The sequence below is a fragment of the Xenopus laevis genome, chromosome 3L (genome assembly GCF_017654675.1).
Source record: "Xenopus laevis strain J_2021 chromosome 3L, Xenopus_laevis_v10.1, whole genome shotgun sequence".
NCBI lineage: Eukaryota > Metazoa > Chordata > Amphibia > Anura > Pipidae > Xenopus > Xenopus laevis.
In genome coordinates this window covers 149,106,233-149,133,805 of record NC_054375.1, presented here as the reverse complement: position 1 = coordinate 149,133,805, position 27,573 = coordinate 149,106,233, and the positions used below count along the sequence as shown (strand labels likewise).

The 27,573-nt window shown below is 41.5% G+C and overlaps 1 protein-coding gene across 5 annotated transcripts in view; it reads left to right on the top strand.

Moving 5' to 3' along the window:
• The window catches only part of LOC108710156 (nuclear factor 1 X-type), a 128,532-nt gene extending 104,816 nt beyond the window's left edge, over positions 1 to 23,716 (top strand). For 3 of the 5 annotated variants that reach the window (XM_041587274.1, XM_041587273.1, XM_041587275.1), the window contains 4 exons: positions 1,007 to 1,185; positions 4,546 to 4,702; positions 7,599 to 7,690; positions 22,679 to 23,716. In XM_041587274.1, coding sequence (XP_041443208.1) covers positions 1,007 to 1,185; positions 4,546 to 4,702; positions 7,599 to 7,690; positions 22,679 to 22,693 — 443 coding nt within the window. In that variant the 3' untranslated portion in view covers positions 22,694 to 23,716. The remainder of the gene's footprint in view (positions 1 to 1,006; positions 1,186 to 4,545; positions 4,703 to 7,598; positions 7,691 to 22,678) is intronic. The other 2 variants (XM_018251308.2, XM_018251309.2) reach the window with 2 other exon arrangements.
• The last annotated feature ends 3,857 nt before the right edge of the window (positions 23,717 to 27,573 follow it).

Sequence of the window (27,573 nt, the reverse complement as noted above, 5' to 3'; positions counted from 1 at the left end):
GATTTCCTTTTTCTCTGAACTAATGAAACAGTAACTTGTACTTGATTCCAACTAAGATATAATTAATCCTTATTGGAAGCAAAGCAATCCTATTGGGTTTATTTAATGTTTAAATTATGTTTTAGTAGACTTAAGGTTTGGAGATCCAAATTACAGAAAGACCCCTTATCCGGAAAACCCCAGGTCCCGAGCATTCTGGATAACTGTCCTATACCTTTTTTTTTAATTGATGTTACTGGTCCTAAGGTATGAAGATCCAAATTACAGGAAGATCCGTTATCCGGAAAACCCCAGGCATTCTGGATAACAGGTCCCATACATGTACCTTAATTATTATACTATACTATTTAGCCTCTTTGTTCTCCTAGAAATAGGGAATGGCTATGAAATAGGCCAAATGTTTAGCAGCACCTGGGCCCACCGGCAGTTTTCCTGGTTTCCCGGTGGGCCAGTCCGACACTGTGGGGCAGATCTATCAAGGGTCAAATTTCGAAGTGTAAAATACTTCGAAAGTCGACCATCGAATTAAAATACTTCGAATATCGAAGTCGAATTATTTTTTACCAAATTTGGCCATCGAACGATCTAAGTAAAATTGTTCAATCAAACAATTAAATTGTGTGAATTGAACAATTGGAAAGATTTTAGCGTACGATCGAACGATTTTACTTCGATGTGTAAAGACTTAGAAAATGGTTGTAGAAGGTCCCCATAGGCTAACATAGCACTTCGGCAGGTTTAATTTGGTGAAGTATTGAAGTTGAAGTTTTTTTAAAGAGACAGTACTTCGATTATCGAATATTCAAACTTTTTTTACTTCAAATCGAATTCGTAGTATCCTATTTGATGGTCGAAGTATCCAAAAATTACTTTGAATTTCTAATTTTTTTACTTAGAAAAATTCCCTCGAATTCACTTCGACCCTTGATAAATCTGCCCCTGTATATGTGAATTCCGTTATTTTTATGTTAATAGTTTCTGAGATTTTGACTTCCTTTGCTTTCAGGAAGCCCTCGGGCATCAGCGTCTGCTCTCCACTTCCCCTCAACGTCCATCATCCAGCAATCCAGTCCTTACTTCACCCATCCAACAATACGCTATCATCACCATCATCATACCCAGGACTCTCTTAAAGAGTTTGTTCAGTTTGTCTGCTCAGACACCTCTGGCCAGGGGTCAGGACAGGTGAGTAACTCGCACTGGAGGTGGAGCAAAACCTGTCTTTTTTTTTTTTTTTTTTAAATTCTGGCAAAATAAATAGAAAATAGTAGGAAAGTAGTAGAGTATTCTGGGACCTAGAAAACTTTCAACAATCATTCTTTACAAAGTCCTAAATCGTTTTTAGGCTGTTTGCTGTTGTAGGAAACTTTTTTTATTCATGACATATTTCTTATTTATGTTTTAATAAATACAATAACGTTTTATCATTCGTACATTATTGAAGCACATTCACTGATTTATCTAAAAATCTTAGTGCCCGTTGCAAACACATTTTTATAAAACATACTAAAATCTCTACAATTTTTTCTTGAATAGGTAATTACCGGTTACCCGTGATATATTTTTTTTAACTGTGTGATCGCGGTTAAAATGTGATTTATTTTTTTTAAATATTCGAACCTGTGTAGTCAAATCTTATCTTCCAAATTTTACTGAAATTCAAAGGAGAGAGAAAAATGTGAGTTGAAATTAAATCCAAATGACAGAAAGGTCTTCTCCCATAGACTCCATTTTATCCAAATAATCCAATTTTTTTTTAAATAATTTCTTTTTTTTCCGTAGTAATAAAACAGTAGCTTGTACTTGATCCCAACTAAGATATAATTAACCCTTATGGAAGCAAAACCAGCCGATTGGGTTTATTTACCGTATACATGCTTTTTTAGTAGACTTAGGGGCACATTTATCAAGGGTCGAAATGAAAATCAAATTTTAAAATTCAATTTTCACGCTTTTTTTTTAGTGTACTTCGACTATTGAATAGTCCAAAATTCAATTCAAATTTGAAAAAAAACCAAATATTCAAATATCGAAATTTATCATGTACTTTCTCTTTAAAATTTGGTCTTCAACCATTCGCTATCTAAATCCTGCTGAATTGCTGTTTTAGCCTATGGAGTACCGCCTAGAACCTATTCGAATTTCATCGAATGCGTTAAAACTTCTATTTGAACGATTCGAATGCAGCCTATTCACCCGAAGTTAAAAACTTCGATTTCTTTAATACATTTTGATTGGTCTTTTTTTTTTTTTTATGAATTTTCGAGTTGATGGGAGTTTAAAAAAAAAAAACTCCCATTACCTCGAAATTCGACCCTTGATAAATCTGCCCCATAAAGTAATTATGGAAAGATCCGTTATCCGGAAAACCCCAGGTCCCAGGCATTCTGGATAACAGGTCCTATACCTGTAGTATAAAGAAAGCGGCTTGCTTTTTTGTAATTTCCCGCACACCTCTTCCATACTGTTTGAATTTATTTTTATTTGTGTAAATTTTTTTTTTATGGTCAGCAGAATTTTATCGAATAACTGTAAGAATGCATCATTATACGTAGAACGTTAATTAGCATTGCAAATCTTAATCGGGGTCACTTCGAAGCCCGTCCTGTGTGTAGCTTTTATTGGATAAAGCAGTTCTAGTTAGCCGTGTGACTGCTCAGGGATGTTTTTTTTTAAAAAAAAATGAAGCGCTGCCACTGGCCGTCTGCGTTGTATAAATAAATAAGAAATATAGTGTAAATTAATGAATTCAGTTTAATGCTAGCTTTTCTAGTTTGGGTTACTGACAGTGGAGTAACTAGATGTTACTGGGCCCCACAGCAAATTCATTTTAGGGCCCCCAAAATTAGGGATGCACCGAATCCACTATTTTGGATTCGGCCGAACCCCCGAATCCTTTGTGAAAGATTTGGCTGAATACTGAACGAATACTATTTTGCATATGCAAATTGGGGGTGGGAAGGGGAAAACATTTTTTACTTGTTTTGTGACAAAAAGTCACGCGATTTCCCTCCCCGCCCCTAATTGCATTTGCAAATTAGGATTCACATTCGGTTTGGCCGAGTATATTGGTCAAACAGGTCAACCTCTGGATATTTTGGGTAGGGATGCACCGAATCCAGGATTCGGTTCGGAGTTCGGCCCTTTTCAGCAGGATTCGGTGCATCCCTACCCAAAATATCGAGAGGTTGACCTGTTTTACCAATATATGTTGAAATGTCTCATTAATTAGAGCCTCATGGGGCCCCCTATACTTCCTGGGCCCTCCTGCAGCCACAGGGTCTGCTTCCTCTATACTTATGCCCCTGGTTACTGTGACAGCGTAGTAGGCAGAACAGATTGTTCATATATAGGTTGCCACAATATCTGTGTTGGAAGGTTTACATTATCCAGATATAGATCAAGATAGCGCCCTCATTGATCGATATGGTGGTCAATATACCATGGTTTCATTTGGGGGGGATTAAGAGATCAAGAGCTGTTTTGTTTTTCCACCACTGGATTCCTGTCTCTATAGAATAAAACACTCCTTATATCCTTATAATTACATTACGGATACACTTTAACAACATGAATTCTAAACGTATAAACCTATAACAATAGGCTTAAAGGAGAAGCAAACCCTAAAGTAAAAAAACCTACCTTACATAGACCTCCCTCTCCCCCAGCCTAACTGCTACCCCGGGCAAATACCCCTAAGTCTTTACTTACCCCTCGGTGCAGATTCTGTCCAGCGGAGTTCACCAGCGCCAACTTCTTCTCTTCGGTAATCTTTCGGGAAGTAAGTGCCGTACCGGCGCATGCGAAGTTGGTGCAATTTTCTGTCTCAGTGACAACTGGGCATGAGTCGAAACTCACGGAAATTTCTGAAACGCCGGGAGAAGACCCGAATATTACCGAAGAGGTTGAAGATGGCGCCCGTGAACTCCGCTGGACACAATCTGCACCGAAGGGTAAGCAAAGACTTAGGGGCATTTGCCCGGGGTAGCAGCTAGGCTAGGGGGGAGGATGGAGGGGGGGTCTATGGAGGGTAGGGGTTTTTTAACTTTAGGTTTTGCTTCTCCTTTAAGTCAGTTTTCTACAATACTATATTCTGTGAGGTTTAGATTGTCAGCTCTTCTGTCCATTAATCCACGTTAAAGAAAACATTGCACCTTGTATCCCCAAGCTCCTTATTTCTGCTTTTTCATTGTTTTTTTATTTTCTTCTACCACTTCTTCAGTTTTTCATTCCGATATCATCGTTTCTTTTCATTTTCGATTTTGATACTTTAAATGGCGATCATTTTTGTTCATTTATTTGAGTTTTTTTTCCAAAAATGCAACGATTCAAAAATGTTAAAAGATATCTGTTTGGCAATTTTTGTTCTAGAAACCATGAATACTAATAGTAATCATTTTTAATCATTTAATTTTTTATTTTTTTTTACACATACCCCAGTTTCCCGTAGTTTTTAGGCACATTAGGAGTCATTTAGGGTCGGTGCGGGCAAGGGGCCACGCTGAGCTCCGTTTACTCTCGCTTTGTTATTTATGTTGTCCGCAGCCCAGCAGCGGGGCCCAAGGGAAAATGTCGGGTTCCTTTTTGCTGCCACCCCCTGCACCTGTGGCCCGGCCTGTCCCCCTTCCCCTGCCAGACACAAAACCTATCACCAGCAACAACTCTGTCTTAGAAGGAGGACTGTCTTCTCCAGCATCGCCCTGTAAGTGACATTACTCCACAAGTCCCACAAACCAGAGAGTAGATCAGTTTCACTATTTGATCTGAGTAAATGGCTTTTGGGGGGCATATAGAAAGACATAGTGGGATAGTTTTAAAATTTTATTTTAAGGATTGCAAAAAAAAAAACACGATGACCCAAACTGAGAGCAGAGGATATGAAATTAAAAATAATGGTAAAATCTACAATTTAACACATATAGAAGTCTGAGATAACTGAATGATGATTGCAGGATCAGTGATATAAAAAATAATAGACATTGAATAAAGAAGAAAAGAGCAAATAATTCAAGTTTGTTGTTTTTTTCCCCCTCTATACAGACCTTGGCCAAATATTACTGTAACGGGCAGATTTATCAAAGGTCGAATTTATGTGAATTTCTCTAACATAGGCTCACAACTGGAATGAGAGGCTATTGAAGAAAAAAATTGAACGTCTAATATTCGATTGAATAGTCCCGACCTGAAAATTCGAATCGAATTAGAATCGAGGAAGGCAATTAACGTATTCTAATGGTTCAATAGACCTCTGCCACTGACTTGTAAATCAACTCAGCAGGTGGCAAATATTCCAATTAGAACTGTTTCCATGGTCGAGGTGTGATAAATCTCACATTCAAATTGGGGGATTAAAATTCGGATGTGTGAATTTGGACACGAAAAACATTTGAGAATTCAAATTTACTATCAAAAGGTTGTATATTCTCAGCAATTTATCACTTTAAGAAAGGACACAGCGGGGTACAATCACCAATTTGATATATTTTATTAATTCAAAAAGAGAAAAGAAAAGTAAAACCCCGTATGTCATTATATTCTAGAATCACTTAAAAGAGTTTACACTGCTGCCAATAATTAACTGAAAACCTCTAAAGTGCCTGTGCTTATCTATATGAAGATCACCAAAGTGCTATGTAAATTCAAATTTACTATTCAACCCTTAATAAATCTGCCCCTAGCGTCAGAATAGTATCTGAAATACTCATAGATATTTCCCTTTATGCACCAGGCATCATTCTAGCCATATAAACGGCATTCATCAAACTTAATTTGGCTTTTTAAAAAAATATATTTTATTAAAATATTGTTCGAAAATAAGCATTGTTTTTTTTCTATAAAAATGCTTTCTGAGTTAGAGTTGAATACTTGGCAACTCAACAATATGATCAGTATATTTTACTTCCCCATGTGGCCAGAAGAGCTGACAATTTATAGCTGTAGTATATATTTTGAGGTTTGACATAAATGAATTTGTTGCTACCGCAGAACACACATTGCCCAAAAACACAGTATTATGTATTTATTTTCACTTAAAAAGGGAGAATGTTGCTGTTGTTACAAAATATATGGATGTTTATGCAATTTACATATGAAATGATTAATCGAAAGAAAGGAGCTATGGGACACGGAGTCTGTCCCTCCCACTGCAGGGTGATACAGTGACACAGACAGGAGGGAACTATGGGACATGAGTCTGTTCCTCCCACTGCAGGGTGATACAGTGACACAGACAGGAGGGAACTATGGGACATGAGTCTGTTCCTCCCACTGCAGGGTGATACAGTGACACAGACAGGAGGGAACTATGGGACATGAGTCTGCCCCTCCCACTGCAGGGTGATACAGTGACACAGACAGGAGGGAACTATGGGACGTGAGTCTGTCCCTCCTACTGCAGGGTGATACAGTGACACAGACAGGAGGGAACTATGGGACATGAGTCTGTCCCTCCCACTGCAGGGTGATACAGTGACACAGACAGGAGGGAACTATGGGACATGAGTCTGTCCCTCCCACTGCAGGGTGATACAGTGACACAGACAGGAGGGAACTATGGGACGTGAGTCTGTCCCTCCCACTGCAGGGTGATACAGTGACACAGACAGGAGGGAACTATGGGACGTGAGTCTGTCCCTCCCACTGCAGGGTGATACAGTGACACAGACAGGAGGGAACTATGGGACGTGAGTCTGTCCCTCCCACTGCAGGGTGATACAGTGACACAGACAGGAGGGAACTATGGGACATGAGTCTGTCCCTCCCACTGCAGGGTGATACAGTGACACAGACAGGAGGGAACTATGGGACGTGAGTCTGTCCCTCCCACTGCAGGGTGATACAGTGACACATACAGGAGGGAACTATGGGACATGAGTCTGTCCCTCCCACTGCAGGGTGATACAGTGACACAGACAGGAGGGAACTATAGGACATAGAGTCAGCAGTCAGCCCCTACAATGCAGGCACAAAATACAATAGGTAGAAGAGGTAAGACAATGTGAAGTTCAACTACTTTATGATCAGGGAGTCAGTTCAGCATAGTATGTGAGTGTGAGTATCTAGTGAGTTGTAAGATGATATTATGTGCCTGTTGGTTGTGCGGTGCTCAGAGTTGTGCAATTAATGGCCAGTGCAGCCTGTCAAATGTGGGTCACATAATTCCCCTTTCTTGCACCTTAAACAGTACACGACAAGTTTCCGAATATTTATTGCTCAGATTTAGTTCTTCAGTCTGTGAGGTTTTATTTCTGGCACACCAGATACACATTACCATTGGGGTGTGTGTTCAAATACGTGTGTGTTTGTGTGGTAAGAGCTCTGTTGTATTAGCTTTGCGTTTGATCGCTTATATCTCTCTCTCTCTCTCCTCCTTTCTCCCGACTCTGTTACGTTGTCTGGTTGTGTGTGTGTGTGTGCGCTCACCGCCGTGCCTCCCATTGTGTGTGTCACACCGTGTGTTACCATGTTGTCGTGTTGCCTTATCACTGTGTCATTTTTCATGTCGCTGCTCATGTCCTTGTGTCATTGTTTTGCATCACTGTGTTTGTGCCATTGCTTTGCATCACTGCGTTGTGTCATTGTGTCGCTGTGTTGTGTAGCATTCTCAGCGCCTTCCCCCGCCGGGTCCAACAGGTTTGTCACAATTGGATCACGAGACACCAACTTACTGAACCTCCCCCAGCAGTCTCAAGTAAGTCAGCACTCTCCTCTACGCACCACTCTCCCTATTCAGCAGCACAGCCCTCTGTAACACAGCTTTCTCTTCTGTAACACCACCCTCCCTTCTGTGTACAGCATTCTGTCATGTGTCCAATGATACAACCCTCTGCAATGTGTGTAACAGCTGACCCAAAACTGAGCCTTCCCTAAACCGTAACAAGCATCCAACCTTAACATATAATAACCCATCAGCAAGCATGACCCTGGCTCTGCTATGTCTCTAAAGGACCATTTACACCATAGCATTATTATTATTATTATTTACATTGTTATTATTATTTACATTATTATTAATATTTAATTATTAATATGTATATTATTCTTATTAGTAGTATTTACATTATTATTATTATTGTTGTTATTATTATTATTATTTACATTGTTATTATTATTTACATTATTCTTTTTTTGTGTCTGTCCAACTAGCCCTAACAAATTAACATGCCTTGTGAAAAGGGTTTTCATTTCATAGTTTTGTAGAAAGCCACAGATTACCCAAAAACAGATTATCCACATGCCCTATTGCTCTATTTCAACTTTATTGGCTGCTCCTAGAGCTACACAGCAGCTTATTTATATAAACTTATTTTCAGCCTTAAAAACCTTTTCTTTTTTGTATATGTTGGTGTTTCTGCTCCTTTAACCCTTATTCTTCCAATATTATCCTAACATCTTGGTGTTGTCTAAAACAGCCTATAAACTCCATATTGTTCCTGTAATCCGGCCTATAAACTATTCCACTAACCCTGCCCCTGAGCCTTTTATTGTCCCTGTAACTCCTTATTCCACTAACCCCTCCCCTGAGCCCCTTATTGTCCCTGTAACTCCTTATTCCACTAACCCCTCCCCTGAGCCCCTTATTGTCCCTGTAACTCCTTATTCCACTAACCCCTCCCCTGAGCCCCTTATTGTCCCTGTAACTCCTTATTCCACTAACCCCTCCCCTGAGCCTCTTATTGTCCCTGTAACTCCTTATTCCACTAACCCCTCCCCTGAGCCTCTTATTGTCCCTGTAACTCCTTATTCCACTAACCCCTCCCCTGAGCCCCTTATTGTCCCTGTAACTCCTTATTCCACTAACCCCTCCCCTGAGTCCCTTATTGTCCCTGTAACTCCTTATTCCACTAACCCCTCCCCTGAGCCCCTTATTGTCCCTGTAACTCCTTATTCCACTAACCCCTCCCCTGAGCCCCTTATTGTCCCTGTAACTCCTTATTCCACTAACCCCTCCCCTGAGCCCCTTATTGTCCCTGTAACTCCTTATTCCACTAACCCCTCCCCTGAGCCCCTTATTGTCCCTGTAACTCCTTATTCCACTAACCCCTCCCCTGAGCCCCTTATTGTCCCTGTAACTCCTTATTCCACTAACCCCTCCCCTGAGCCCCTTATTGTCCCTGTAACTCCTTATTCCACTAACCCCTCCCCTGAGTCCCTTATTGTCCCTGTAACTCCTTATTCCACTAACCCCTCCCCTGAGCCCCTTATTGTCCCTGTAACTCCTTATTTCACTAACCCCTCCCCTGAGCCCCTTATTGTCCCTGTAACTCCTTATTCCACTAACCCCTCCCCTGAGCCCCTTATTGTCCCTGTAACAACTAACCAAAACGTTTTATAGTTTATTGTGTTCCATTCTGGGCCCTTAAGATATTGGTAATTGAATTGTAGCTCATGAGCAGCCGGTGGAGCCATAGTTGAAGCATGTCAATCAGTGGGAAAGGGATAAATTATTTGTGTATTTTATTTGTGTATGTTTGTGTTTTGCTTTATTTTCATCATTTTATCCTGCCGTCTCCAATTCCCAAGATTTTTCTTTCATTGAGGGGCTTCTATTTGCAACTGCCATTTCCCACTCTGGTAACTAATGAGGTGACAGCAGTGTAAAAAGAAAAAAAGTAGCAAAACATTGCAAAAAATGTAAATCCTTTGTTAATGTGATTTAATTTATTAATATACATTTTAATTTCCCCTTAAAACCATATAACTTTGGCCCCTTTAATGTGTTATTATCCAGCTTCTCGATGCCTTATTATCACTGTTATGTATAATAGCAGGTTCCTGAGTGCCTTATTGCAGTTTGTCATATAGAAGTCATTGCATGACTAGTCTCAGCACCTCATTATATCATGATCAGATGTCATTGTTATTCCTACCACCTTTTATTTGTGTCAGTTACTATATAAATCAGACTTAGTCATATAGGGGGCATTGGCACAGCAAAGCTTGGCTTCTTAAATCATTTAAAGGCACTTTGCCTTTAAGTTGGCTGTACACTTTTGGATACCTTGGCCTCTGGGCCATCAATTAGGTCATAAAGGAGTTGGGACTTGACAAATGACTGCCTTTCATGTGATGGAATAGTCTAACCTGCCCAATTTCTGGCCAAATATTGGTCAGGTAGGCCAATAGGAGGACCCATATCCTGGCCAATAAGCTGCCAACTGAAATTAGAGCTAGCGTTGTTTATTGGCCCATGTGTGGGCAGCTTTAGCTTGTGGTGCTCAATGATACTTTAGGTGCCTGAGGTGGTCACTGTCATATAAAAACTAAACTTAAAGGCGAACCATCCCTTTAAGGAGGTAAATCACTTTTAGTATAATTTAGAGAGTTGTAATGTGAGACAATTTGCAATTGGTTTTCATTATTTATTATTTGTGGTATTTTGAGCTATTTATTCAGCAGCTCTCCAGTTTTCTGTTTCAGCAGTCTGCTTGCTAGGGTCCAAATTACCCTAGCAACCATGCATTGATTTAAATGGAGATTGGCATATGAATAGGAGAGGCCTGAATAGAAATATAAGTAGCCATAACCATAGCAATAACAATAAATGTGTAGCAAAAGCATTTGTTTTTAATATGATGGTATGAAAAGGCCAAGGCAAGAAAATGTAAAGTATAAACAATTCAGACCAATTGCTAGGAATTGAACATTCTATAGCATATTAAAGGCTACCTCAAAGATGAACTACCCCTTTAAATATTTTACAAAATGGGCAGTTCTTAGCGACTCTTCATTTTTTATATTTTTTTTAATTATTCACCCCGGCAGCCGCTTTTGCTCTGTGAGGCTACAGTTTTAGTCTTATTGTTCATTTTATTACTTCTATTCAGGACCTCTCCTGTTCATATTCCAGTCTCTCATTAATACCACTGCCTCGTTGCTAGAGTACATTGGACCCTAGCAACCAGATCACTGCTGACATTCCAAACTGGAGAGCTGCAGAACAAAAAGCCAAATAATTCGGAAACCAAACATGCTTTAAAATTAAGACCAACTGAAAATCGTCTCATAATTGTCTACGTCTTACTAAAAGTTAATTTAAAGGAGAAGAAAAGCTGCAGTGGCATTTTATTGCCAATAGATTTGCTGCAATAGTGCAAGCTAGAATGCTATATTTATTTATGTAGAATGCTTTACCATTCCTCAGTAAAAATCTCTAGAAGCTCTCTGTTTGTTTAGAATAGCGGCTTCCATATTAGCTTGGTGTGACATCATTTCCTGCCTGAGTCTTTCCCTGCTCACTTATAGCTCTGGGCTCAGATTACAGCAGAGAAGGGGGAGGAAGAGGAGCAAACTGAGCATGCTCAAGCCCTAGCCCTGGAGGTTTAAGCTGAAAATAGGAAGTCTGATACAGAAGCCCATGAGTACACAATAGAAGGAAAGAAATGCTGTGTTTCTTTTGACAGAGGACTCAGAGCAACATTACTTTCAGGGGTTACTAGTGTATTTATATAGACCTTTCTGATAAGGCTTACTTAGTTCTAACCTTTCCTTCTCCTTTAAAAAGCAAATAACCCCTTTAAATGTGCTGCCTTTGTGAAATAAAGAGCTGCAACAGATTGTGTACTGCCCCCATTGCCATTAGGGAGGCCTAGGTACGGTTTACAAAGCCAGAGGTATATTTTGGTTGAAGGGGAAGAAAAGACAGGGGCAGGGAGGCAGGAATAGAGAGCTGGAGACTAGGAGGACCCACAAGACTGGGAACAACTCAGAGAAACTAAGTGCAGTGATAAGTGAATGCACAGACATCAATTCTGAGTGGTTGAGATTTACCACAAACTCATGACAACTATAGGGTTTCTTTTCTACTTAGAAAAGGAAGCACAATGCCTCTCCTATTCTTATGATATATATTAGCCTGAGAGGGAGATTCATACATATGGCTTACACAAGGGAGAATCCTGAGGTAAAAACGCTGAGTACCACAGCACTAAAGGAACTAAGGCCACCCCCATAGATTTCAATTGACATCACTTGACAAGGCCTTGTGCCAGTGCTGTTGGGTGATTCCATTGCAAGCGTATAGGGGGCACCAGAAAAGGGAAGGAAAAAGCTACGCACGGGAGATTGCAGGGCTAATAAAATATCTCTCAGCACTGATAACGCATCGCTCACTTAACAGTCGCCTGCATTTCGTAGTGAAAAGCAGAGAAGGACGCAGGTTGCTTTTGATAAGCTGAAAACAGGAAATGTTTGGCAGAAAACAGTACTTTCACAGGAAGTGACATCAGAGAGGAATTTTTATGGAGGTGCTGGAATTTCCCCACTTTTAACGAGAGCAGTTTGAACATAAAAATGCCCTAAGTTAACGTGTACATTTCCAGTGAAATGCAGTTAAAGCTTGTTAGGCACATAAGTATATTACATTTGCCTGCTATAGAAGCATCATCAGTAGTAAATGGTTCTGTGTGAAGTGACACTGCCTCTTACTGTGGAGCTTCCTCTTAGCTGATGGGCATGTAAGAAAGAGAGTCTCTTGACCCCCATATTTATATAAAATTGAGGTGCACATACACTGGCCGCCAATTCAGCCTTTCTTGACCAACTTGGCAGTCGTCTGAGGGGACAAAACAGCTTTTTTGCCCTTTTCACAAGACTTGCTGCCTTCCTCTGCCTCCCCTTATGTCCCTCTCCGGCCTTTCTCCTGCTGCTGGCCCTGCGCCAGCTAATGCTGCCCACGCTCATTGATATAGTAATAATGGCTGCACGCTAGGCTTTTCCTGCTCTTGCTGTTTGCTGTGGCCACTCATTGCTCTTCTCATCCAGCAGTATTCTAAGGGCAGAGACACACACTGCGTTTCAAGGAGATTAGTCGCCCGGCGTCAAATCTCTTCTTCGTGGCGACTAATCTCTCTGAACTGCCTCCCCTGCCTTCCCGCCAGCTAGAATGTAAATCACCAGCGGGATGGCACTCAGAGTGCTTCCTTTTCCTAAGTTGCCCGAAGTTTCCTCATGAGAACCCCCCCATGTGTCTCTGCCCTAACACAAACTGTGGGGCAAACTTTTACTTTACATCCCAACAAGAGCACCTTGAAGGGAGGCTATTTTGATGCATGGTCCTGCCTTCAGATTGTGGCTAAAATCAGATTGAGACAAAAATGTAATTTGCTTTTGTCCCTTCTTGGTATGTGGATGAGGCATAAGCAGATTTAAGATCTTTATCTTGGAAATTCAGTATAGGCAGCTCCCTCACACTTCTGTACTTTTGGATTTACCCCTACTGGTGACAAAATGGGGCATGTGTCCAGAGCACTGATTGATGCCACAATACACACAAACCACCTGTACTGGCCCAAAGTTGACAGGGTTTTAGCTGCAAGCAATGAAGCAAACTATAACCCTTGTCAGGGGCATAACAGTAGGGTAATATTGGCCTCTGCTGCTGCTTGGAGGGCCCAAGTGTGAAGAGAGACCAGTGGATCCCTGATGAGCATTTTCAGTGTTTGTCAAAAAGGGCAATCTGTTGACGTTTTCTGGGTCCTATAATTTACTTTTTCTGGGTCCTATAGTATACCTTCAGCATCACTCTTTGTGAACATTCATTTCTGTGGGGTTTTCTTACCTTTTACAGAACAGAAACAATGCAATAGTAATATGAAGTTAGCAGTGGTATCATAACTGCACCCCCCAGAGGATCCTCGGCCCTAGCCGTAATATCTTGGCCCCCTTCTTTCCACTACTGTAGTCACGCAGGGCTCGTTTTCAGGTTAAAAAATTCACTGGCGCTGGGCCCCTCGACATTCACAGAGGCCCCAAGAGGGAAAAATGTTCTAAAAAGCACAAAAGTGTGAAAAATTGTTAGATGTTTTTAGTACATACCGGACAGCTGTGCCTGACCTGTGGCCCTTCGGCTGTCTCGGCTGTCAGGGAAATGCTGGAAGCTGTTGTGTTACAATGCCTGGGGGGCTGCAGGTTGTGCATTCCTGAATTACATAATTGTTTCCCCCTTTAGATTGGGGCTGACTGCTGGCTATAGAACAGCATTAGGGGCGTGAGTGTAACATGAGCTCACACTCTACGTCTCCCTTCCTCCTTATCCCCGTTTCACCCCGGCTAGGCACTCGGCACAGAGGACAGACAGTCAGGAGGGGGGCTCAGATTTAGCTGTGTGTGTAGGAGGGTGGGAGAGGTTCTATCTCGCTGTGCCCTAAGCAAACAAACAGTCCCCTTTAGCCCTGGGACAAAGCTTCTGGGAATTCCTAGTACAAGCCTATAGGGCGGTATTAATGTGCACACTGACAGAATATGTAACCAACACAAACTTGTGCATGTCAACTAGTGACAGTTGTGTGAGTGATTGTGCGCACAACACGACAGCCCTACGTAACCGCGCACCCAGGGGAACCTCTCCTGCCTTTTAATACATGGGAATTATGTACTAAATCTGCCTTAGGGTAGTGACCCATAGCAACCAATCAGGAATTTGCTTTCTGTATTATACCTGCAGTAGATGGATCAAAGCAAATTGCTGATTGGTTGCTATCATTATCTGCCCATTGAATTGCTGAGCCCACATGCCATAGCTGTAATGGATAATAGTCTCTAAATAACAGAGATCCATCCAACTTCTTCCAGGGCATGGGGGCAGTTATCTCTTAGGGGCAGGCTGCTTTTAAATGGCCTATTCAGACTTTGTACAGGCTGAAGGCCTTAAAGGAGAACTAAACCCCCCAGCACAGAAAAGCTCACAGGCGCCATGTTCTTCACTTCGGTAATCTGCGCTTATTCTTTCTCCCCTTCGACGATTTCCGTCTCTTTCAGCTCCGCCAACTGCGCATGCGCCAATACGCCAATCACTTCACGAAGGTTACTGAAAAGAAGAAGATGGCGCCCGTGAGCTCCGCTGTGCTCACTTTGCATTTGCGGTCGCTATTTTTAGAGGGGAAAGAATTCAGGACTGTGCAGGGGGGAGGGGGGCAATGGGGTCTTTTCACAATGGGGGGTTTAGTTCTCCTTTAAATACCTCTTGGATCCACCACTCTTAGGACCTTAAGTTGAACAGCCCTACACTAAAACATATAACATAAGATGGAACCCACTTTTTATTGGAGAATGGGAGTTGTCTACTGCCTTTTTGGCTTTGAAGTTGCCAATATTTGGGCTGCCCATGCCTGACTCCATCTCTTATTGTTTCAAGCTTAAGAGGGTCTTGTGTCTGTAGCTGGCCTTCTTATACTCCTCAACTGTAGGGCTTCTCCACTTATACAAAGCACCCAATTTTGTTCCCTTTTCCCCATATAAAATGCCCAACTCCTTATCTTAATGGAATTGTTTCCAGCCCACAAATTATCCATGTAGGGACCCACGCTTCCACGTGGGCTGCTCTCCTTCCTGTGGTCAAGCGGCTGGTTGAGCTTGGTCAGTAGTGAGAAGTAGATTTTTTTTTCAGCTGCACTGATTTCTTTGGGGAATTTGTGTATAGCAGTTTGGTGGATTTTTTTGGAGTTTAAGGGTAAAGTAGTAATTGGAGAAAAGTTTTCTCCAGCCAATCAGCAACCGGCAATGAAAATGCGGCTTTTTGGAAGGCCCTGCCATGTTTTTCTACACGTTCGCATCTCAGGCTGATGCCAGTTTCTACCTACGCTTTGAAAGCACAGAGGGGTCCCTATGAAAAGCCAAGTCACTTGCAGGCTTCCCTTGCCAGAAACGTACTATTCCCGCCCCCCATTTAGTGCTGTCACGTATGAACCCGTCTGGTCTCCCCTAACAACGAGACATGATGTCACTTCCACAACAATGGGGACGCCCCCCTAGCAACTCTCCCCTCCCTGGGAGGGCCAACAAGAGGAAAACTAAAAACTCCGGTTCCCCTGCTTTGGAGTTAAACACAGAATTAACCCCTCCCATGCCTTGCAAATACCTTCATAAAATAATCTAGTCCGATACATAAACTACTGGCCGCACAATTAAGGAATGAGGGTTAAAGGGGATAAAAAACCTCTTGTAAAGGTAATTGCTATTGGAAGCGGTGTCTCCTCTCTCTCTGCTCTGGTTCTGACTCTTGAAACAATGTAGCAGCAAGCAGTTTTGCAGCCTTCTTCGCATTTCTGTTAATCAGCTGGCTTTTGCTTCATTGTCTTAGAAATCAAAATAGATAGACAAAAGAAAAGGACAGACACTGATTTCAATAACGATTATCGAGTGAGGTCATAGGTATACAACTGATGATGGCATGGTTGCGCTGGTTTGGGTGGGTGCGTGGGTGAGGGTCGGGTGCAGATCAATATATATATATATATATATATATATATATATATATATATATATATATATATATAGGTGTTATCACTAGTAGAGGCCTGTAACCTGTATTGCAGTTTCAATACTGTTTGAATAGTTGGAGCCTAGGACCTGTCTCTTTTAAACCTGTGAGGTTAGCCATTCTTTTGTACACCAGCAGCACCGCTGTGTTCCTTTAGCAACTAGCAACTACTACTTGAGAACTTTTGGCCGTCTGGCACCAGCCCTATAGCTTTGCAAGTTTCAGTGGTTTTGTTTTCCCTGCTTCAGCTAACTTTCCTTAAAGGGATACTGTCATGGGAAAATGTGTTTTTTACCCAAAACGCATCAGTTAATAGTGCTGCTCCAGCAGAATTCTGCACTGAAATTCATTTCTCAGAAGAGCAAACAGATTTATTTATATTTCATTTTGAAAGGTGACATGGGGCTAGATATATTGTCAGTTTCCCAGGAGCCCCCAGTCATGTGACTTGTGCTCTGATAAACTTCAGTCACTCTTTACTGCTATACTGCAAGTTGGAGAGATATAATTTCTTTCCCCCCCCCAGCAGCCTAACAACAAAACAACGGGAAGGTAACCAGATAGCAGCTCCCTAACACAAGATAACAACTGCCTGGTAGATATAAGAACAGCACTCAATAGTAAAAATCCAGGTCCCACTGCGACTCCTTCAGTTACATTGAGTAGGAGAAACAACAGCCTGCCAGAAAGCAGTTCCATAGTGCAGCACTGGCTCTTTCTGAAAGCACATGACCAGGCAAAATGACCTGAGATGCACCTACACACCAATATTACAACTAAATACACTTGCTGGTTCTGGAGTGAAATTTTATATGGTACAGTTAATTATTTGTACTTTAAATAGTGTAATTTAGAAATAAAAACGACACCATAAAAATCACAACAGAACCCCTTTAAGTTTATGCTTTTTTTTATTTAATGGTCTCTGTAGGCTGCTGCGGTGTCAATGTAAGCAGTGCGGGAGTTATTCAGATAATAGAACATTTTTATGATGAGAAGGAAACCATTTTCCACTCTGTTACTTTCAGATGTACATATACAATTAGCATTTTTATTATACAGGTATGGGATCCGTTATGTGGAAACCCATTAGCCGGAAAGCTCCATATTATGGGAAGGTTAGGTCCCATAGGCTCCATTTTAATCAAATAGCTTAAAGGGATACTGTCATGGGAAAAAAAAAATTTTCAAAATGAATCAGTTAATAGTGCTGCTCCAGCAGAATTCTGCACTGAAATCCATTTCTCAAAAGAGCAAACAGATTTTTATATTCAATTTTGAAATTTGACATGGGGCTAGACATATTGTCAATTTCCCAGCGGCCCCAAGTCATGTGACTTGTGCTCTGATAAACTTTAGTCACTCTTTACTGCTGTACTGCAAGTTGGAGTGATATCACCCCCCCTCCCTTTCCCCCCTGCAGCCAAACAAAAGAACAATGGGAAGGTAACCAGATAGCAGCTCCCTAACACAAGATAACAGCTGCCTGGTAGATCTAAGAAAAACACTCAATAGTAAAAACCCATGTCCCACTGAGACACATTCAGTTACATTGAGAAGGAAAAACAGCAGCCTGCCAGAAAGCATTTCTCTCCTAAAGTGCAGGCACAAGTCACATGACCAGGGGCAGCTGGGAAATTGACAAAATGTCTAGCCCCATGTCAGATTTCAAAATTGAATATAAAAAAAACATGTTTTCCGCTGATAAGATCCCTTTAAGCTTTTAAAAAGGACTCTCCTTTTCTCTGTAATAAAACAGGAGCTTGTACTTGATCCCAACCAAGATATAATTAAAGGGGTGGTTCACCTTTAAGTTAACTTTTAGTATGTTACAGAACAGCCATTTCTAAACAATTGTTCAATGGGTCTTCATTATTTCTTTTTACATTTTTTTAATTATATCCCTCTTTCCAACTTTCAAACAGGGCTCACTGACCCATCTAAATGCTCTGTAAGACTACAAATATATTGTTATTGCTACTTTTCGTTACTCATTTTTTAATTCAGGCCTCTCCTATTCATATTCCAGTCTCTTATTCAAATCAATGCATGGTTGCTAGGGGAATTTGGCGCCTAGCAATTAGACTGACAAAACTGCAAACTGGAGAGCTGCTGAATAAAAAGCTAAATAATTCAAAAACCACAAATAATAAAAAATGAAAACCAATTACAAATTGTCTCAGAATATCCCTCTCTACATCATATTAACAGTTTACTCAAAGGTGAACATCCCTTTAATTCTTATTGGAGACAAAACAATCCTATTGTGTTTTAATGATTTTTAGTAGACTTAAAGGAGAAGGAAAGTCGTTTAGCACTTGGGGGTGCCAAATGTTAGGCACCCCCAAGTGGATGTATTGACTTACCTGATAACCCTGCGAGCACCACGGAGCGATCCTCTTCCGGCTTTTTCTTTCTTCAAATTTCCGCTGTTGTAATGTATGTATGTGAGGGTTCATTTACTACTGCAAACGCTGTGTGCAGAGTTCAGTATTGGGGCAAGTCTCTGTGTGAAAATGTCTAAATGTTAGTTAGAGCCTTAGATTAGACACCGATTACAGGGTGATACAGAGACACAGACAGGAGAGAGCAGGGTGATACAGATACTGTGTGCAGTGTATTGTACTAAAAAGCTACAAAACAATGATCTTTTCTCTTGTGATAGTATTCTTGATAGTATTGAGAAAATCATTTAATTTGCTGTAAATCTGCAGGACACTGACCCCTGCTGCTAGAAATGTTTTTTGCAGCAAAATGCATCAAATGAGTATTCCTTATTTTCAGTGTTTTAAGAAAGGACAATTAAAAGGTTCAAAACAATCATTAATGATTTTGATGATAAGGCATTAAAAGACAAAAAGGCATTCACAGTCTCAAGGTTTTACAGTTACAACTAGGTGCTCAGGGGAGGGGTTAGTGGAATAAGGAGTTACAGGGACAATAAGGGGCTCAGGGGAGGGGTTAGTGGAATAAGGAGTTACAGGGACAATAAGGGGCTCAGGGGAGGGGTTAGTGGAATAAGGAGTTACAGGGACAATAAGGGTCTCAGGGGAGGGGTTAGTGGAATAAGGAGTTACAGGGACAATAAGGGGCTCAGGGGAGGGGTTAGTGGAATAAGGAGTTACAGGGACAATAAGGAGCTCAGGGGAGGGGTTAGTGGAATAAGGAGTTACAGGGACAATAAGGGGCTCAGGGGAGGGGTTAGTGGAATAAGGAGTTACAGGGACAATAAGGGGCTCAGGGGAGGGGTTAGTGGAATAAGGAGTTACAGGGACAATAAGGGTCTCAGGGGAGGGGTTAGTGGAATAAGGAGTTACAGGGACAATAAGGGGCTCAGGGGAGGGGTTAGTGGAATAAGGAGTTACAGGGACAATAAGGAGCTCAGGGGAGGGGTTAGTGGAATAAGGAGTTACAGGGACAATAAGGGGCTCAGGGGAGGGGTTAGTGGAATAAGGAGTTACAGGGACAATAAGGAGCTCAGGGGAGGGGTTAGTGGAATAAGGAGTTACAGGGACAATAAGGGGCTCAGGGGAGGGGTTAGTGGAATAAGGAGTTACAGGGACAATAAGGGGCTCAGGGGAGGGGTTAGTGGAATAAGGAGTTACAGGGACAATAAGGGGCTCAGGGGAGGGGTTAGTGGAATAAGGAGTTACAGGGACAATAAGGGGCTCAGGGCAGGGGTTAGTGGAATAAGGAGTTACAAGGACAATAAGGGGCTCAGGGGTGGGGTTAGTGGAATAAGGAGTTACAGGGACAATAAGGGGCTCAGGGGAGGGGTTAGTGGAATAAGGAGTTACAGGGACAATAAGGAGCTCAGGGGAGGGGTTAGTGGAATAAGGAGTTACAGGGACAATAAGGGGCTCAGGGGAGGGGTTAGTGGAATAAGGAGTTACAGGGACAATAAGGGGCTCAGGGGAGGGGTTAGTGGAATAAGGAGTTACAGGGACAATATGGGGCTCAGGGGAGGGGTTAGTGGAATAAGGAGTTACAGGGACAATAAGGGGCTCAGGGGAGGGGTTAGTGGAATAAGGAGTTACAGGGACAATAAGGGGCTCAGGGGTGGGGTTAGTGGAATAAGGAGTTACAGGTACAATAAGGGGCTCAGGGGAGGGGTTAGTGGAATAAGGAGTTACAGGGACAATAAGGAGCTCAGGGGAGGGGTCAGTGGAATAAGGAGTTACAGGGACAATAAGGGGCTCAGGGGAGGAGTTAGTGGAATAAGGAGTTACAGGGACAATAAGGGGCTCAGGGGTGGGGTTAGTGGAATAAGGAGTTACAGGGACAATAAGGGGCTCAGGGGAGGGGTTAGTGGAATAAGGAGTTACAGGGACAATAAGGAGCTCAGGGGAGGGGTCAGTGGAATAAGGAGTTACAGGGACAATAAGGGGCTCAGGGGAGGGGTTAGTGGAATAAGGAGTTACAGGGACAATAAGGGGCTCCGGGGAGGGGTTAGTGGAATAAGGAGTTACAGGGACAATAAGGGGCTCAGGGGAAGAGTTAGTGGAATAAGGATTTACAGGGACAATAAGGGACTCAGGGGAGGGGTTAGTGGAATAAGGAGTTACAGGACAATAAGGGGATCAGGGGAGGGGTTAGTGGAATAAGGAGTTACAGGGATAATAAGGGCTCAGGGGAGGGGTTAGTGGAATAAGGAGTTACAGGGACAATAAGGGGCTCAGGGGAGGAGTTAGTGGAATAAGGAGTTACAGGGACAATAAGGGGCTCAGGGGTGGGGTTAGTGGAATAAGGAGTTACAGGGACAATAAGGGGCTCAGGGGAGGGGTTAGTGGAATAAGGAGTTACAGGGACAATAAGGAGCTCAGGGGAGGGGTCAGTGGAATAAGGAGTTACAGGGACAATAAGGGGCTCAGGGGAGGGGTTAGTGGAATAAGGAGTTACAGGGACATAAGGGGCTCAGGGGAGGGGTTAGTGGAATAAGGAGTTACAGGGACAATAAGGGGCTCAGGGGAGGAGTTAGTGGAATAAGAATTTACAGGGACAATAAGGGACTCAGGGGAGGGGTTAGTGGAATAAGGAGTTACAGGACAATAAGGGGATCAGGGGAGGGGTTAGTGGAATAAGGAGTTACAGGGATAATAAGGGGCTCAGGGGAGGGGTTAGTGGAATAAGGAGTTACAGGGACAATAAGGGGCTCAGGGGAGGGGTTAGTGGAATAAGGAGTTACAGGGACAATAAGGGGCTCAGGGGAGGGGTTAGTGGAATAAGGAGTTACAGGGACAATAAGGGGCTCCGGGGAGGGGTTAGTGGAATAAGGAGTTACAGGGACAATAAGGGGCTCAGGGGAAGAGTTAGTGGAATAAGGATTTACAGGGACAATAAGGGACTCAGGGGAGGGGTTAGTGGAATAAGGAGTTACAGGACAATAAGGGGATCAGGGGAGGGGTTAGTGGAATAAGGAGTTACAGGGATAATAAGGGGCTCAGGGGAGGGGTTAGTGGAATAAGGAGTTACAGGGACAATAAGGGGCTCAGGGGAGGAGTTAGTGGAATAAGGAGTTACAGGGACAATAAGGGGCTCAGGGGTGGGGTTAGTGGAATAAGGAGTTACAGGGACAATAAGGGGCTCAGGGGAGGGGTTAGTGGAATAAGGAGTTACAGGGACAATAGGAGCTCAGGGGAGGGGTCAGTGGAATAAGGAGTTACAGGGACAATAAGGGGCTCAGGGGAGGGGTTAGTGGAATAAGGAGTTACAGGGACAATAAGGGGCTCAGGGGAGGGGTTAGTGGAATAAGGAGTTACAGGGACAATAAGGGGCTCAGGGGAGGAGTTAGTGGAATAAGGATTTACAGGGACAATAAGGGACTCAGGGGAGGGGTTAGTGGAATAAGGAGTTACAGGACAATAAGGGGATCAGGGGAGGGGTTAGTGGAATAAGGAGTTACAGGGATAATAAGGGGCTCAGGGGAGGGGTTAGTGGAATAAGGAGTTACAGGGACAATAAGGGGCTCAGGGGAGGGGTTAGTGGAATAAGGAGTTACAGGGACAATAAGGGGCTCAGGGGAGGGGTTAGTGGAATAAGGAGTTACAGGGACAATAAGGGGCTCAGGGGAGGGGTTAGTGGAATAAGGAGTTACAGGGACAATAAGGGGCTCAGGGGAGGGGTTAGTGGAATAAGGAGTTACAGGGATAATAAGGGGCTCAGGGGAGGGGTTAGTGGAATAAGGAGTTACAGGACAATAAGGCACTCAGGAGTTGTGTTACTGTTATATCGGCCTATAGACATAGGAGCTTGCTTTCTATATAAAAGTAAATTGATAAAACTGTTGTGATCATTTGTATAAATGTTTTTCCTGTGCAATATTTACACTAACTCCAATATTTCACTCTCTTCCCTACCCCATCACATTTCCTTTGCACCCCTTATCTCTTCCTTCTTGTTATCCCTTTGTCTTTTCTTTAGTCCTGGTTCCTTTGATATTACCGCCAAGCTGCGAATTTGCGAGCTGAAGGAACAACATTTCGTGACACAGAAGCCCACCCTTTACACACCGATCCCCCCATCTCTCCGCCCCCCGCGTGACAACAGGACAACAACTTCCCCCCAGAACAAGAACCGACCAGCAAAACGCTCACGGAGTGTGTGGGATGGAAACTCCCTTACTGGGGCGAACTTTTTCATGTCTGCGCTGCCTAGCACCCCTCTCATAGTGAAGGTTTAAACCACTCATGTTTCACCCTTCCCTCGCCTCTGCCAGACTATCATGTATTGTCAGTGTTTGTTCCCTTTCTCATTCGCACTCTTTCCCCCCAAGGAGAAAAGATTGAGCTGTGGGACATTGGTCTCTATTGGGTGACACAGTTAGGTAAGGGCAGGGCTTCCCTCCCAGGTCAGGGAGACAGGTTGAAAGACAAAAATACTACATTTCCTAAAAAGTCGAATTAATTTGTGACCACTGTTTCCAAATGATTGGAATCCACCGGAATATAAGCCTTTTCCCAATAGCATTTATACAGCTTGTTCTGTTTGTTCTCTCAACCTCCACTTTCCTTTCAGTAAAGCAAAAAAACAGAAATAGAAAATAATCCTATCGATGATTTCCCCCCCCCCTTTCTTTACAGCTGAGTTAATAAATATGCATCATCTTCGCCTGGGCCTAAAAAAAAAACGAGGGACAAGGATAGAACTTTAAACACTTAAGTGCAATGATTAAAATTAGCGTAGAATGTTTTTTTTTTTCTTCTTAAGGTTAATATTTAAATGAGCGAAAATACATTGTTATTTTCTTGTAAAACTGGCACAAAAAAAATTGCTTTCTTTTTAAAAATGTAAAGTCCGTATCGCCCAGTGGACTCTAAAAAACTTGGGGAGCTGTCTGCCATCAGACATTAAGACTTTTGTTTTAAAACTTATTTTCTTGCACTAAATACGATTTTTCTTTTTTTTCCCCCGCATGTTTTTCTCCCATTGCACTATTACTTTTTTTAAACGAATAATTTGCAAAAATAAATTACACGAAAAGAAGTGTAATTAGAAAATAGTTTTTAATCCAAATAGTAACATTTCCCCGAATTCCAGCATTTTTTCTCCCATTGCACTATTTTTTTGTAAAGAAATAATCTGGAAAAAACGGGAAAATATTGGTTTTTTTCCTCATAAAGAAACATAATTACTGCATTTTATAAAATCCCTATTGTATAATCAACATTTTTTCTCTCAAACTATTGGACCACAAATAATTTGAAGAAAAAAAAAATGAAAATGTTATTTGTTGGTTTTTTTTTTTTCTTTTTTAACTCTAGGGATGTACCAAATTCACTATTTTGGAAAGATTCAGATGAATTCTAATTTGCATATGCAAATTAGGAGCAGGAAAAGAAAAAGTCGGGGAAAATGTTTTTTACTTCCTTGTTTTGTGACTGTCACATTATTTCCCTTCCCCCTAATTTGCATATACAAATTCAAATTTGTTTTGGTCAGACACAAGGATTCGGCCGAATCCAAATTCTGCTGAAAAAGGCCGAATCCTGGATTCAGTGCATCCCAATTTAAATCCATATTTTATAAAATTTATAGAATTTCCTCAAATTCTAGCATTTTTCTCCCATCGCAGTAGTCTTTTTTACAAACTTGGACAAAAATTAAAATGTTATTTTGTATTTTTAAAACAGCTTAATTACAGCATTTTTTTTTTTTTTTTTTTAAAAACCCCATTAAAAATAGACTTTTCTCAAATTCCAGCATTTTTTCACCCATTGCACTATTTTTCTTTTTTTTTCTATTTTTAAAACAACATAACGACATTTTTAAAAATCCATATTGTATAAAAATGGTAGGAATTCCTTAAATGCCAGCATTTTTTCTTCCATTGCACTATTTGGACAAAAATGTCTATTTTTAAAGCAGCGTGATTACATCATTTTCTAAAATCCACATTGCATAACGATAGTTGAATTCTTTTTTTTCAATTTGAAACTGAAATGAAATTGTTTTTTAGCTTTAAGATTAAAAAAAAAAAAGCTAAAAGAAATCAGAAGAGCAGAATATGGAAATGTCTCCAGAGTTAAAATAAAATGGTATATTTCATAATTACTTTATATCTTGAAAATTATAATGTTTTTTTTTTTTTAATGATAAGTCTAAAGTAGGTTTAGTTGCTTTATTTGGGCTGGTGCATTACATTTCCAGAATTTCATACTGGCTGATAAAAAAATTAAGCAGAGAGGGAAGAAAATTTAAGTTTACAAATGGTCAAAAAATTGCTAAATTGTTTGAAATTTAAAATTCCATTGTATGGATCGACGTATTATATAAACACACATGCAAAGTGGTAAAGCTACTACAGGTTTAGGATCCGTTATCCAGAAATCTCAGAATTACGGAAGGTCGTCTCCCATAGACTCCATTTTATTCATATAATCCAAATTTTTAAAAATGATTTTGTTTTTCTCTGTAATAAAACAATATCTTTTTCTTGATCCCAACTAAGATATAATAAATCCTTAGGGCCAGGGCACACGTGGCTATTTTGGGAGTTGCCCAGTGACAAATCGCTTCTTCTTCAGGCGACAAATCTCCACAAATTGCCTTCCCGCGGGCTAGAATATAAATTGCCGGCGGGATGGCAGTCGGATCGCTTCGGCTTTCCGAAGTCGCCCGAAGTTTCCTTGTGAGGCACCTTCGGAAACGAAGCTCTCAAGCGTGCCACCCCGCCGGCGATTTACATTCTAGCCGGTGGGAAGGCAGTTCGGGGGGATCAGTCGCCCGAAGAAGAAGCTATTTGTCGACTCATCTCCCGAATAACAGTGTGTGCCCTTACCCTTATTGGAACAAAACAGCCTATTGGGTTTATTTCATGTCTACATGATTTTCTAGTGGACTTAAGGTACGAAGATCCAAATTAAAAAGGTCCGTTATCCGGAAAACCCCAGTTCCCAAACATTCTGAATAACAGGTCCCATACCTGTACCAAGGAAAATAAATCTGGATTAATATCCTGTATTGATTTATAGAGGAGCAAATCTAGAATAAAACCCTCGTCCTTCAATCTCTCCTTTGTATTCTTCCCGTCTATTCAACAAATGTAAATATTGCAGCCATCTTTGATTTTCTTGGGCTCTTCTGCACATATAGGAAAAAAAATGGGTATTTTGTTTTATTGTATGGGGCTTATATGTATTTGCACCTGATTATTGGGAACTGCTGGAAGAATTTCACATTCTGCTGCTGATTGACAGATTCTGTAAATGAGTGGATAGAAGATATCGGGGTCTAACATTGCCCACCTGAAACAGATAACTCCTAATGGTGCTTTGCTTTTTACTTTAATGCCATTTGTCTGGAAACCAACTTTAAAGCATAAATGCACTTTTTTTGTTTTTAAATGGAGTCCTCCCACATTTTATAGGACTTTTTAGGGTTTGTGTGTGTGGGGTGGTGTCAATGGAGGAAGCAGAAAGCCGACTTTGGACCTTTGTAAGTGTCGTCTATAATGAACCACTTTGGCCATTAAACCTTGCGTTGACATTGATTGAGTTTACGGTTCCCCTTAAATGTTTTTTGTGGGGGTAAATGACTTATCCAGCGTATTTAGCCGGTGCTGGAGGCAACAGGGGCAATTAATTAATTTAGATGAAGGCCTTGCTTAAATTGTCAGTTTTCCCATAATTCTCCCAGCAAGAGGGTGTTGTGATCAAATTCTATACCAGCCTGCTCAGTGCCTTTTATCATACTAAAACTCTAGTGGTTCAGTTTGGAGGAGCTGGGATTTAGGAAGAACTGTGGGATTTTATGTTCCAGAATAAAACCGCAATAAGCCGTAATCATTCTTTAAGCCGATTATAAATAATAATGTTGGGATTTTGAGGAATTGAAATTAGCATCAAAGAGCCGAGTTCTTTCTTTGGGTCACACCTTTAGTAGTTCTCATTATTACGTCTAGAATAAGAATTTGTATTCCAAACAATTCAGCTTAAGCTTCAGAGTCGGTTGACCGCATTAGTCAGGTGATTATTGGGTGGGGGTGGAGCAGAATGGAGTCACTCCCGCTACAAAGGCCGGCGTCTGCTTTCTGGTTCCTCCAGAAGGCGCAAGTTTCTTTCAGCTCTTGAGAAAGGCAGCATATATATATTTAAATATATATATAAATATATCATTACTTTGCATATCCAGAATGCAAATTCCTCCTCTCGTCCTCATTCGGTATTTGAACCTCCTCCAGCCCTCTCACCCCTCTTTTTACACAATATTACCACTGTGTATGATCCACCGCTTGTTGTTCTACAGAATGTGTAAATGGAATGCTTTTTGTCAGTATAGCTCCCCTCCCTCTCTCTTCCTAGTTCACTCTCCCTATATCCTTATTACTCACCTCTAGCTCAGTCTACTATATATCCCCATCTCTTCTGAGCCTTTGTCTTTTGCTGCCCCTTCCCTGTTCTTCTCTAGTCAATATCACCAAACCTCTTGCCTTACTGCCTTCACTCCTTCTTTTATACACTTCACCCAGATCATCTCAGCTCAGACACACGCTCATTCTTGTCTACAAATCTCTCCCATTTCTATCCTTCCCCCTTCCTTGTGCTTTCTCCTGCGTATTCTTCTCCTTTCCATCAATGCCGTTTTCTAGAACTTTTTCTGACTCCTCCCCCTTTGCCTCCCTACTCTATGTGTAATTTCCCCTGCTTGAAATATTATGTTTTAATTTTTTTATATGTTTTTTTAATCGCCCTTGTACCCAGATTGCATCCGCCCCTCCCTTACCCTTTTACCCTACACCTCCCTATTGGATGGCTATTATTATGTGTATGTGAAATAAAAATCATTTCCTGGAAATAAACAGTGCAAGTGTGAGATTT